At 40.4% G+C, this 13,395-nt stretch overlaps 1 protein-coding gene across 4 annotated transcripts in view; it reads left to right on the top strand.

Moving 5' to 3' along the window:
* MYO5A (myosin VA) overlaps window positions 1-13,395 on the top strand; it is a 186,635-nt gene that overhangs the window by 118,129 nt on the left and 55,111 nt on the right. For all 4 annotated transcript variants that reach the window (XM_033851686.2, XM_033851685.2, XM_019946568.3 and 1 more), the window contains exons 20-24: window positions 346-502; window positions 4,853-5,092; window positions 6,098-6,346; window positions 9,035-9,128; window positions 11,300-11,448. In XM_033851686.2, the coding sequence (XP_033707577.1) occupies window positions 346-502; window positions 4,853-5,092; window positions 6,098-6,346; window positions 9,035-9,128; window positions 11,300-11,448 (889 nt within the window). The remainder of the gene's footprint in view (window positions 1-345; window positions 503-4,852; window positions 5,093-6,097; window positions 6,347-9,034; window positions 9,129-11,299; window positions 11,449-13,395) is intronic.

The following is a 13,395-nucleotide window of genomic DNA, read 5'->3' as shown; positions in this document are numbered from 1 at the left end:
TGCTATGTAAAGGGGACATAGCCTGGGGTAATGAGCACAGTCCTAGAAGGAATAAGCCTTTATGACCTTCGCTTTCTGTATTGTAAAATCAAGTAATATGGGACATCCCACTTTTCAGGGTTAGGTAAGGCTCAAATGAGATAATGGATGCACAGATATTTGGGGGATCATCAAATAACTATACAAATATAAGAAATATAAATGTTGATTTAACGTGTATGTTATTAGAATAATACAATGGAGGTGCTACTTATTCTGCCAAAGGTACTGGTGCTTTCAGCCTCTACAAAATGTATTCATGGGTTTTTCTGATTACTGACTACGCACCACTCTTTCTCTGGCCAGTTATGCTAAGTTCCTGCGCAGAACCAAGGCAGCAACCATCATTCAGAAGTACTGGCGCATGTATGTAATCCGCCGGAGGTACAAGATCTGGCGGACTGCCACGATCGTCCTTCAGTCTTACCTTCGAGGCTACTTGGCCAGAAATAGGTATCGCAAGGTGAGGCCTTGTTTTCAACTTTGTTTGTTCATTCCATTAACGTTAATCAAATTCCACGTCTGTACAAAGTGCCACAGGGGCTCCTATGGATGTAGGAGTCATATGGAGACAACCAACAATTGAAATACATTTTTAAATATTAAATAAGCCACATATATTTATTAACATGATGTTGAAAAAGAAAATTTACTTTTTTCTTCCCCTGTCTGTAATTTGAAAAAAAAGTGAGTATATTAGTTTCCTGTGGCTGCTGTCATAAATTACCACCAACTTGGTAGCTTAAAACAACAGAAGTTTATTTTCTCACAGTTCTGGAGGCAAGAACTGTGAAATTAAGGTGTCAGCAGGGCTGCTCTCCCTCCAGAAGCTATGGGGGAGAACCCATTCCCTGCCTCTTCTAGTGCTGGTGGCCACCAGTATTCCTAATAATTGTGGCCATATCACTCCAGTCTCTGATTCCATCTTCACATCATCTTCTCTCTGTGTCTAACTTCACTTCTTTTGTCTGTCTCTTATGAGAACACTTGTGATGGATTTAGGGCCCACCCAGGTAATCCAGGATAATCTCTCCATCTAGAGATCCTTATCTTAATCATATCTGCAAAGGCCCTTTTCCCAAATAAGGTAATATTTACAGATTCTTAGTATTGGGGGCCTTTATTCAGCTGACTGTGGTGAGCTTTGAATAGGTAAAAATATTGGATAGACCAAAAAGTTCGTTCGGGTTTTTCTGTAACATCTTACAGAAAACCCAAACGAATTTTTTTTTTTTTTTTTTTTTTTTTGCGGTACGTGGGCCTCTCACTGCTGTGGCCTCTCCCGTTGTGGAGCGCAGGCTCCGGATGCGCAGGCTCAGCGGCCATGGCCCACGGGCCCAGCTGCTCCACGGCATGTGGGATCCTCCCGGACCGGGGCACGAACCCGCGTCCCCCGCATCGGCAGGCGGACTCCCAAGCACTGCGCCACCGGGGAAGCCCCGAACGAACTTTTTGGCCGACCCAATATATGGCAGATGAACAGATTAAGAATGAAACAACCTTGGAACAATTTACCATGGTAAAAATGAAATCAAATATAACATCGATGTGGTCAAAGTTGTATTGACTGGAGTATTATGCTCTAGAAATTTTTGACAAATAATCTTTATGTCTAGCAATAATCATCATGGCTATAGATAGTGGATCACCAGATTAGTCTTAGTCCTCACCTCTAACAATATATGATCTAGTCGATGAAAGTTTTTCCTCTTTCATTTTGGCAAGGTTTTGAGTCTGTTCTTTAGAATATAGCCCTAATAAGCCAAAAGTACAGTCTGGATCTTGGAGCTCTCTGGGCATCACTGTTAGTAGAGTGATGTGAAGGACATTTCTCTAATCACAGGCAGTGATTATGTGGGCGTGCCCTAGGCCCTATTCATGTATTTATTTTATTTTATTATTTTGAATTAATTTTATATAACAAAGAAAAATGGAATGCTAATGAGGTTTGAATGAGCATATTTAATAGCTGTGTTTTGAAGAAAATTTGAAGACTTAGCTACTCCAGGTCTTTCTGCCCACGCCTGGTTTATAGTCAGATGTTCTTTCTCTTCAAGCATGAGCTTTCAAGGGAGGGAAAAGCCTTATTAAACTTGACCTTTTAGATATACCAAACCAGTTACCCTCCTGTTTTCCTCACTACTCTCCTCAGGAACATCTGAACTGGCGTGTGAGGCCTTTGGTTTAGCAGTAGCAGTCTCTAGCTAGCTTAGCTCCCAGTGTGACTGGACATAGTAGGGGAGGCAGGTTAGAGACAGGCTCGTGTGTAGGCCAGTAGTACCCCCTTAGTGATCCTTCTAGCTGTGATTCCAATCCAAGCTTCCCCCAAGCTTTGGGGGTCTTAAAGTGAGAGCAAGTGTTATTTAATGTCTCTGACTCACCGATGGAAATGAGATTGAGAATGGAAGCTCTAATTATATACTGTTTCCATTTGACTGAAATTAGAGAAATGGACCAGTATCTGAAGTTACATGGGGAGAAGGAAATGGAACAGGAATATTGGCATTAATACCTTTGCCACTGTGTGCTGCTTGAGTTTTAAAGTCTGAAAGCCTTCATTTTGCCATCACTGAGTCTTATCCAGTTTGTCACTAGTCATCCAGATAAGATAGGTGGCTCCCTTGGGATTGTGTTGTTGAGTGAGAGCTCAGGATGCCCTGCCTCACTGCGGCATGATGCACGGTGACTGCACTTAGTGGGAACTGAAGGCTGCCTTAGCATTAGGAAGACATCCCAAAGGGACAGCCTTGAGTTGGCTGAAGATACTATGAAGGTCTCCTAAACACCTATGTTTATTTTGTATTTGTTGGCTTTAAACACAACGACTTATTTCTTAATTGTATCCTCTAGCATGGCATATGTTTTTCATGGTTTTTCTCAGCTACATAACCTAAAAATAGGAACTGTTCTTTTAATGATCTTACTAAACTGCTACCTATCTGAATAGATTGTTTCAGAGATTTTTTACATTTAAAAAGTTTCATAAAAGATACATTGTTTCCATTTATAATAATCACTAATAAGTACTTAATCAAGTGCATACATTTAAACATTTATATCACACAAGACTTATTTTGTAATATCGTAGACTTGAAAGGACATCAAAGTTTTGCTAGTTTGCTAGTTCAACCGTTCTTAAAATTTAAGAACTTCTTCCCCATCATTCCTGGAAACTGTTTACACAATCTCTGCTTGATGGTCATTAGTGACAAGAAATTCATCTCATAAGGCAATCTTATTTTTTAAATTTTATTTTTATTATTATTTTTTTTTTTGGCTACATTGGGTCTTCATTGCTGCCTGAGGGCTTTCTCTAGTTGCAGCGAGCGGGAGCTACTCTTCGTTGTGGTGCACGGGCTCTAGGCAAGTGGGCTGCAGTAGTTGTGGGACGCGGGCTCAGTACTTGCAGCGCGTGGGCTTCAGGGCACACAGGCTTCAGTAGTTGTGGCCTGAGGGCTCTAGAGCACAGGCTCAGTAGTTGTGGCACACAGGCTTAGATGCTCCGTGGCGTGTGGGATCTTCCCAGAGCAGAAATCAAACCCGTGTCCCCCTCATTGGCAGGCGGATTCTTAGCCACTGTGCCACCAGGGAAATGCAAGGCAATCTTATTGTTATAAGTTGTTTATAAGTTTAGGGCAATATCTTTTTTTTTTAAGAAAATACAATATAAAATTAAGATTTGTTTACTTCACTTTATCTTCTTTTTAGCTTTCCTTTTAAAGTTCTCTCCCTACTACCTTTGAATCCCATAAATGGATTTGTGCTGCATTTATAATAGCAATGGGAAATCCTCACTAGAATGGTATTCCTCAAATATGGCAAACAAGAGTGTCATTTTTTTGTTGCTGGGGAAAAAAATCAATAAATCAGTAATAAACTTTGCAGTACTCCAAGTGTCGTCTTCTACAGCCTGCTTACTGGCCATACCCCATGTCCTCAAGCAGAGACCTAATGCACAGTGACATGGTATCAGCAGTAAGGGTAGTGGGTAAATCTCTTATTTTACTAGCACGTAGTTCACAGGGTACCAAGTTCTGCTTATTTTCTAAAGGATCACCTGTTGCTTATAGAAATCATATAGCAATAAGAAACCTAATGCATTTTTTCTTTCTTTGTAGACTAGTTTTCTATTTAGTAATCTGGTACCTTTTATTTAGACAGCTTCTATCTGTACACTCCATTTATCATCATACATATACATGTAATCATACATATGACATGTGGATATAATACATATTTTTATATATGTCTCTCAAATTTCCTCTTTTTTTATAAAATGAGTTGAGTTTTTTAAAAATTTACCTTTATTTTATTTATTTATTTTTGGCTGTGTTGGGTCTTCGTTGCTGCATGCAGGCTTTCTCTAGTTGCGGCGAGCGGGGGCTACTCTTTGTTGCGGTCCGCAGACTCTTCATTGCAGTGGCTTCTCTCGTTGCAGAGCACGGGCTCTAGGCGCGCGCGCTTCAGTATTTGTGGCTCACAGGCTTAGTTGCTCTGCAGCATGTGGTATCTTCCCAGACCAGGGATCAAACCTGTGTCCCCCACATTGGCAGGCAGATTCTTATCCACTGCGCCACCAGGGAAGCCCTCAAATTGCCTTTTAAAGACTACATTTCAATCACCTTTTAAAATAATTTTGTGCTTCCATATATTTGTGATAAATACAATCCACATAATACATTGTTGCTTCAACTTTTATGTCTTTCCCTTTAGGTAATGTGTGGGTTCTCAGCCTGACATCCATAGGTTGATAGAGTTGAGTATTGAGTCTAGTCCAGGGTCTGACGTTACTTGCACTTACCCTCTTCTGCAGATACTCCGTGAGCACAAAGCAGTCATCATTCAGAAGTGGGTCCGGGGCTGGCTGGCTCGCACCTACTACAAGAGGAGTACGCACGCCATCATCTACCTTCAGTGCTGCTTCCGGCGGATGATGGCCAAGCGCGAGCTGAAGAAGCTCAAGATCGAGGCCCGCTCCGTGGAGCGCTATAAGAAGCTCCACATTGGCATGGAGAACAAGATCATGCAGCTGCAGCGCAAAGTTGACGAACAGGTGTGTTTTAAACAGGAGTCCTGAAAGTGCAGCATGCCTAACAAAATCCACTGGGGTCATCTTCAGCATTGTCCCCTCTTGACTTTACCTTTCAGTCTTTGCAAAAAAAGTAAAATAATAATGGCATTAATGAATGTGGAAATAGTGACAAGCTCATAGGTAAGATTATAATTGTAAGGACCAAGGCAGGAAATTATTTTCGAGAACACAGACAGGTTTACTAGCACTCCAAACAGTTAGGACCGAGAGTCATATTGTACTTTATATTTTACAAAAGCTCTTTCATCATTATCATTCATTTGTGTATAGTGTATTGTTCCTTTTACAGATGAGTTGTTTAGCATTGAGGTGGCAAAAGAAGCAGGAAAATGTCCATGCTTCTGAGAAATCTGCAGTCTGTTTGCAGAGATAAAAGTTTGATTTCTTAGAGATAGTTACCAAGTAATATTTTAGCACATGCAAATGATATAAAGGTAGTTAGTAATACATAAATACTAAGGATGACAAAGAAAAACAGACAAGAGAATGAAATAGGATTCATCAGAAAGGTTTTCTGAGTGGGAAGAGGAGTTTCCAGATGGTAAACAAAGGGATTTGTAAGAAACTTGTGATTTTTGAGGCCATTTTATCATTCTTATGCATCACTAGCCGGCACGTGGCTTTCAGTAGCACACTGATTTGTTTTCAAAAGCAAGTATAGATTTTCCTATTCCTGGATTAAGAATCAAGAAAGAGAATTTACTGTGGGAACTCACCTTGTGACTATGAGAAAATCACATCTATGTTGCTCATCATGTAAAACAAATAATTGTGCCCATTCTCTCTTTGTATCACTAAGAGGGTGCTGATGGTGTTATTTTAAATATTGTCATTAGTAATTTTGGTTAGATACTATATCAGCACTATGATGATATAGCATGAATACGATGAATAGGCATGGTTTTCTCACTAAATGCATTTGTGGTGTGTATATTTACTTTTTGTCACTTATGTGTGTGTTTAAAGAACAAAGACTACAAATGCCTCATGGAGAAACTGACCAATCTGGAAGGAATATACAACTCTGAGACCGAGAAACTACGAAGTGACTTAGAACGTCTTCAACTAAGTGAGGAAGAAGCTAAGATTGCTACTGGACGTGTCCTCAGTCTGCAGGAAGAAATTGCCAAGCTCCGGAAAGACCTGGAACAAACTCAGTGTGAGAAAAAATCCATTGAAGAGTGTGCTGATAGATACAAACAGGAAACTGAGCAGGTAGGAGCTAATGTTCATATCCCCGTCTACTCCTTCCACAAAGGAGTTGTGCTGTCATCTTGACCCGGCCCTTGTGGCTCAATATTGGTTTCAATCGAAGGTAAACAGACATTTCAGTTGGTTTACTGTTCATTATTAGTGTTTCCCCCAAGCAGCTGTTCCATATGCTGGATGAGTACCTATAGGTCTTTTAGTAAAACCTTTTACTCTCCTAAGAACAGAGGCAAAGCAGTGTTATAAGAAGAGAAGTGATGGCCAAGAACCTACTATACACCCTTTTTCTTTGAATGAATAGATCTGTGTGGAGTGTAGACTCTTTTTTCTTCAGCAGGTTAAAGGTGATTAAGAAGTAAATCACAATGAACTGTCAGTAGCTGATAGTAGGGATCTTTATGCAAACCTGCATTAAGACTGTTTTGAGAAGTCCAACAGGAAAAAATCCAAATGTCTGCACACTGATCGTAGCCAAGAGCTGCTATGCAGATAGAACAACAATGAAAATGCTTACAGATTGACCAGTGCTTCCACACTACAAATTTGTATTAACTTATATCAAAACTTTATTAAATACAGAAAACACTAAGGTTCTCAAGCAGTAATGAGATGTATTGGTTAAACAAAGTAAAGATACCTCAACATAAGGCTTACTGGAAAAAAGTAATAGGTTTTCAGAGATTCCACTAGTATTACCATCTTTAAATGAAAACAGAGTTGACTGATGGCTGTAACTATGGCAAAAATCCCAATATGCTTTTTCCTTACTGACTTCTGAACCTTAACAGCAGCTTGTACAGTAAGAACCTCGAAGGAGCTTAGACACAATTCAGGTAGGATAGTGTAGCTAATAAAGTTGCAATCCTTCCATGGTATTCAGGGTCCTGATAAAATAATCCCTTCTATATCTATAGCAGATCTGGGCTCTGATCTGGAAACAGCAGTGCTATTAATATGTTACTTTGACATAGCAAGCTTGTTCTCTCAGAATTCAAATATGTATCCAATGGGATACTGTTGAGGTTTAAGATCTCTCTTTCTTGTGCTCTCTCTCTCTTTTTTTCCCCATTTCCTGAGTCCCTGGAAGCTTTCCAAATTCCTCCGAAACTATAGAGAATTAAGCTTGGTAGGAGTATTCTCGTTTCCTTTTCAAAGTCAAGTTCATAGCTTTCTCGTCTGATAGAATAGTATACCTGAACATATTCAGATTTCTCCTTTCGTTTTATTATCTGCTGCCTTCACAAGGATAGCTGTAGGCACTACCATTAATTCTTTTAGATGGAGTGTGATAATGAGGAAGAATGAAAAAATTTCCCTGTGAGAGCTAGCTTTGTGGTCTGGAAAGCTACATTGCCAGTTAGCCTGACCAAGGAGCCTAGAAGGTCCAGCAGAACTGTGGTTCTTAACCAGGAGTGTATTTCAGAATATGCTGGAGAGTTTTTAAAAAGATACCTGCCCAAGCTCTGGGAGTGTGGACCAGGCACATGTATTTTGAAAAAGCACCACAGGTGATTGGTTGCATACTCTGACAAAGAGCAGCCTCTCTCAAGAGCACATAGAGAACTCAACCTTTCTACTGAGAGCAGACGTTAAGACCTTATCGGCACAGAGGGAAGACACTGGACCATCAGAAGGAACACCTTCTGGCCTGACTTGTGCAGTGGCACAGTGCTGTAATCTCAGTTCCCTGTTCTTCAGGGATCCTTAGTCAGAGAGCCTGCTTTCTCTGTCTCTGAACTCCTAAACTTTCTCTTTATTAGTAAAGCTGTTGCTTTAAGAGTGCCTTGAACTTATGCTTAGAGAAAGGAATTCAAATTTCACTTATAACAAGCACACATTCTATTCCAAAGGTGAAATGTATAAATTATGAACTTAGCAAAGTTTCCTTTGGTTTTGATTTTTGCTTCCTGAGAATCCTTATCCAACCAGGAAATAGAAAGTTAAAGGTCAATATTTTTTTATTGTGGTAAAATATGCTTATATGTAACATAAAATTTACCATTTTAATCGTTTTAAGTGTACAGTTCTGTGGCATTAAGTGTATTCACAGTGTTGTAAGGTCAATGCTTAAATGTGGAATAAAAGTTTACAACCTTGCAAAACTCTTGAAAGGAGATGAAAATGAAATTCTCTTTCTCAAGACAGAGAGCAGGGAGCTTCGGAAGGTCTTCAGTGAATTTCCAAAACCAAAATGACTTTCATATTTTTCTTAACCTCTGTAATCTCTCTGCTTGAATCATGGGTACACATAAACGTTGCATTAGGTTGTTGGTGTGAAAAGGCATTATCATTGCTTCAAGCGCAAATGCTTACTAGGTGCCAGGCAATTGCTAAATGCTCAAGGTACAAAGTAAAACAATAACAGCAAGTCATTTTTGTCCTCCAAGAATTTCTAGTCAATCAGGGAAGTAAAAGTAAATCATTTATAAGGGCTATAAAGAGGCATATTCAGGGTCCTGTAGTAGCCCAAAGGAGAGACATATAATTGGAGGGAGTTTCTGGGAAAGCTTTCTGGAAGGTAGTGCTAAAAACAAGTTTGAAGGATGACCAGATATAACTCGGCAAAGAAGTGAGGCAGTGAGATGTGGAAGTAAGGAGTGCCTGCCGGTGACTGCTGTATGTATGGTCTTTGTATTCAGTATCCGGCTGCCTCTGTCTGTGGCAGCTGTCTCAGTTTATTGTTTCATTTTATAGTTGGTATCAAATCTGAAGGAAGAAAATACTTTGCTGAAGCAGGAAAAAGAGGCACTCAATCACCTTATCGTGGAGCAGGCTAAGGAGATGACAGGTAAGCCTCATGTGGGCCCAACCTACTGCACTCCAACCAACCTCAGACCAAAGGTTTATAAGTTACAACTTTGCTTAGACTGTCATCAGTAAATCTGCAGAGTTCTGGAGGCAGACACTCTAAATATTTGGTTGAATTAGTTGGTGAACTTGTAAATCTGGTCTCCCTATGTACAAATATCAATTCGTATTAGTCAGTATCATGTGACTTTTAAAAAAATTGTTCTATATGTATGATTTATGGCTTATAGGAGTCCTGTTGTTTTAGGACCAATTCTTGAGCTAATATGTATATGTATATGAGTATATGCATCTGTATATATTATTTATTTTGCTAAACCAATGGATATTATTTTCCTAAGATCAACCACTTTTTGCCACCTTAAGAAAAAAAGACACTAGATATGGACATTTATTTCATTTGCTGTTTGTAAGATAAATTAAAATGGTGATAATTTACAAGGAATCCACATGTACATAAACATGAGCTTAGAAAATATATATCTAAACTACAATTATTGGTGATAGAAATAGAAAGGAAGAGATTTGATTAGAGTGAAAATATATTATATGAAAAGAATCATATATCATATATCATCATTTTTGATGTGGTATTTAAAAAAGGAGTAAAAATTTTCTAAAGTTTTGAGATGAGTTATCAAAACAATAATGTGTTATTAGTAATGAGGAAATTGAGGGGAACAATCTCTGTTTATGAGGCAAATTAACGAGGTCAGTTGTTTGAGTATTAAAATTTGGATGTCAGCTGGGGCCTCCAGATAGAGATGATGTGAAAGCAAATTGAGATGAAAGAGAGCCTTCTGTGGTTTTCCCCATACTGCCCCATTCCTCCCCATTAAAGGGAATACTATATAGAAAAGAGAAGAAAATCTGGAATTAAGCCTTATAGGATAACCATAAATAAGGGATAAGGTGAAGAAAAGGAGCCAGAAAAGAAAATTAAGAGGGAAGGAGAAAAGTCATTGAAAACATGGAAAAAAGGAGGCTAGGATGCAGAATGCAGTGGAAAAATCCAGAATGATGAGAATTCTTGAAGGAAAATAGAAAATGTTATTTGATACTGAAAGATAAGAACAAAGACAATAACAGTGGATTTGCCTAAGGAAAATTTGTTGATAGCCTTGGGCAGCTTCCACAAACTTGTGAGAATAAAAAGCAATTTACAGAACGTTATAGAGAGAAGAAGTTCTTTCATTCATTTATTTACAAATTATTAAAGCCCTAGGGTAGGGAAACACTGTATTGGACACCAGGGAGGCAGTTGTAACAAGACATTTGGCAGCCCTTGCCCTCATGGAGCTGACAGAGAAAGAAATGGTGATGCAATAGAAGCAGGCAGGGCAGATTAAGATATAGCCACAAAATATGAGGGTAAAGTGGGCCATAATGGTAGGAAGCTTAATGTTTATAAATGTGACTGGGTCAGCTCATTGAGATAAAACATGCAGCTGAGATTTAAGGCTTTTTTACTGCACTTGATTTGCAATCAAGGGCTAATCTCCGACCTCCAGATGATGTCCTATCTAAGTGCCAGCCCCTGGCAACAGAGAGAGTAGAGTGAGGTGAGTAAATGGAAAGGTCAGGTCCCCCAGCAGCACATAGGAGTGGTAACAACAGAGGACCAGGTGTGGGGATCTTACCTGATTAGAATTGAGGGAGTAATAGGACAACAAGGGAGCTCACAGCGTTGGGAAATTGTAAGACAGAACCTGGGGACTGAGATGAGTGGAGACACTCTGTAGAGCAGTACAGCTGGGTTCGCTGAGAAGTCGCCGTTCCCCCAGAGGCTTGAGGAATGTCTCTGACTTTTGGGACAAAAGAATTTTATGAATAGCCTGAAACAGAATAATAAAAAAATGTATAGTTACTAGATGATGGCTAGTGGAAGTTTATGAAGGATGTGCTGTAACCAATGAATGAACTAATTCTGTTCATGGAACAATGCAATAGATGACGGTTGTTGTTATTAATAAATTATTCTTTGGTCATGGTATTTTCTCTTTCCCTACCTCCACTAAGATACTCTTCATAGATCATAGTGGTGCTAAAAGTAGAACCCCTCCCAAAGAAACTGGAAGTCAGTGTCCATCTTTGTATTCTTGCATTCTGTGGAGCCATCTTTGGTATGCTTTTCCCTCTCCTTTCTTTCAGAGACGATGGAAAAGAAGTTAATAGAAGAAACAAAACAACTGGAACTCGATCTTAATGATGAAAGGCTGAGATATCAGAACCTTCTGAATGAGTTCAGTCGCTTGGAAGAACGATATGATGACCTCAAGGAAGAGATGACTTTGATGATTGTGAGTCAAATACTTTTGATTTTTTTTATATATAAAAATTTGAGGGCTTCCCTGGTGGTGCACTGGTTGAGAGTCCGCCTGCCGATGCAGGGGACACAGGTTCGTGCCCCGGTCCGGGAAGATCCCACATGCCGCGGAGTGGCTAGGCCCGTGAGCCATGGCCGCTGAGCCTGTGCTCCGCAACGGGAGAGGCCACAACAGTGAGAGGACCCATGTACCGCAAAAAAAAAAAAAAAAAAAAATTGAAACATATGCAAAACTAGATAGAAAAGTAGAATGAACCCCCCTGTACTCCATGTACCCATCACTCAATCCAAAATGGTCAACACGTTTCTATCCCCCATTCTACCCTCCATCCCACTCCATCCAGTGGATTGGATTGTTTTAAAGCACATCCCAGAAATCATATCACTTTTTTCATAAATATTTTGTAAAGTCAAACACTTTGAAGACTGGATTATAAGATAGTATAAAGTCAGTGTAGGTGGACTTTGTTTTATGTGTTGAATGACTTAAAATAAAATTTGCTTATAAAGCAAATATTTATATAACCAAGTATTATATAGTTTTCGTAGTTTCAAAGATATAGTCCTAGAAAAAGAAAATTCAGCCTCTATTTGTAATAAATTGTCTTATCTATTTCAAGGACTCTTCTGCATCTGCCAAAGTACATTTTGAACTTTTAATAGTTCTGCGCACCCTCCCTGTTCTACTTATCCTGCTATCAGGAAACAAAGAGTTCCCTAGCAATCTTGTTCCTACAGCTATCGGCCTTAAACGTAACCTAATGGCACAGATGGCCAGAAATGCTCTGAAATATCTGTTATAAAACACAAGGTAATTTGGAGGGGAGTGGCCAAGATGGCAGAGTAGGAAGACCCTGAGCTCACCTCCTCCCACAGGCACACCAAGATTATAACTATTTACAGAGCAGCTGTATATAAGAATGACCTGAAGACTAGCAGAAACTATTTTATGAAACTAAAGATATAAAAGGGAACCTCAACAAGATGGGTAGGAGGTGTGGAGACACGTATAGTCAAGACCCACACCCCATGTAAATGACCCACAAACAGGAAGATAAACACAATTGGAGAGGTTCTCCCCAAGGCACAGGGGTCTGAGCCCCACATCGGGCTCCCCAGCCTGGGGTTCCTGCACCAGGAAGACAAGTCCCCAGGCATCTGGACTTGAAGGCAGTGGGGCTTGTGTACAAGAGAGCCACAGGGCTGTGGGAAACAGAGACTCCACTCTTAAAGGGCATATACAAAATCTCACATGTCCAAGACCCAGTGCAGAAGCAATAATTTGAAAGGAGCCTGGTTCAGACCCACTTGCTAACCTTGGAGAGCCTTCCAGAGGGCATGAGGCCACTGGAGCTCACCCTAGGGACATAGACATTGGCTGCAGGCATTTTGGGGAGCTCCAACCATGAGGACACTGCTGCAGACAAGTTTCATTTTGGAGTCCTCCCTCTAGCCTATTAGGGCCAGAGGTTTACCTGCTCACAAGTGAGCTGGCATCCAGCCACCCTGGTCACTGACCCATCCATCAGTAACCTGGGACCAGCCTTGAGACACCCCCCAGGCTATGCAGCCTCTGCCACACCAGCACCCAAAGCCACCACCAGCCGGCTGGCAGTTTTTGCACTAGGTAGGACCTGGAAGCCAAGCAGGCCGAGGGCCATCCCAATGTACCAGTGCATCCAAGCAGTGATCCCCACCACAGCAGAAGGGACCATGCAGCCCACATAGGGGCACCCACAGAGCATATAGATCTTGTGACTAAAAGGATGGGCTGCTGGGGCCCATAGGATGTCTCCTTCATAAGGCCACTTCTCCAAGACTGGGAATCCTAAACAACCTACCTAATGCACAGAAATAAACACAAACAGTAAGCAACACGAGTAGGTAGAGGAATATATTCCAAACAAAGGAACAAGACAAA

Source organism: Tursiops truncatus, chromosome 2 (genome assembly GCF_011762595.2).
Source record: "Tursiops truncatus isolate mTurTru1 chromosome 2, mTurTru1.mat.Y, whole genome shotgun sequence".
Taxonomy (NCBI): Eukaryota; Metazoa; Chordata; class Mammalia; order Artiodactyla; family Delphinidae; genus Tursiops; species Tursiops truncatus.
This window is presented reverse-complemented; position numbering and strand designations above follow the sequence as displayed.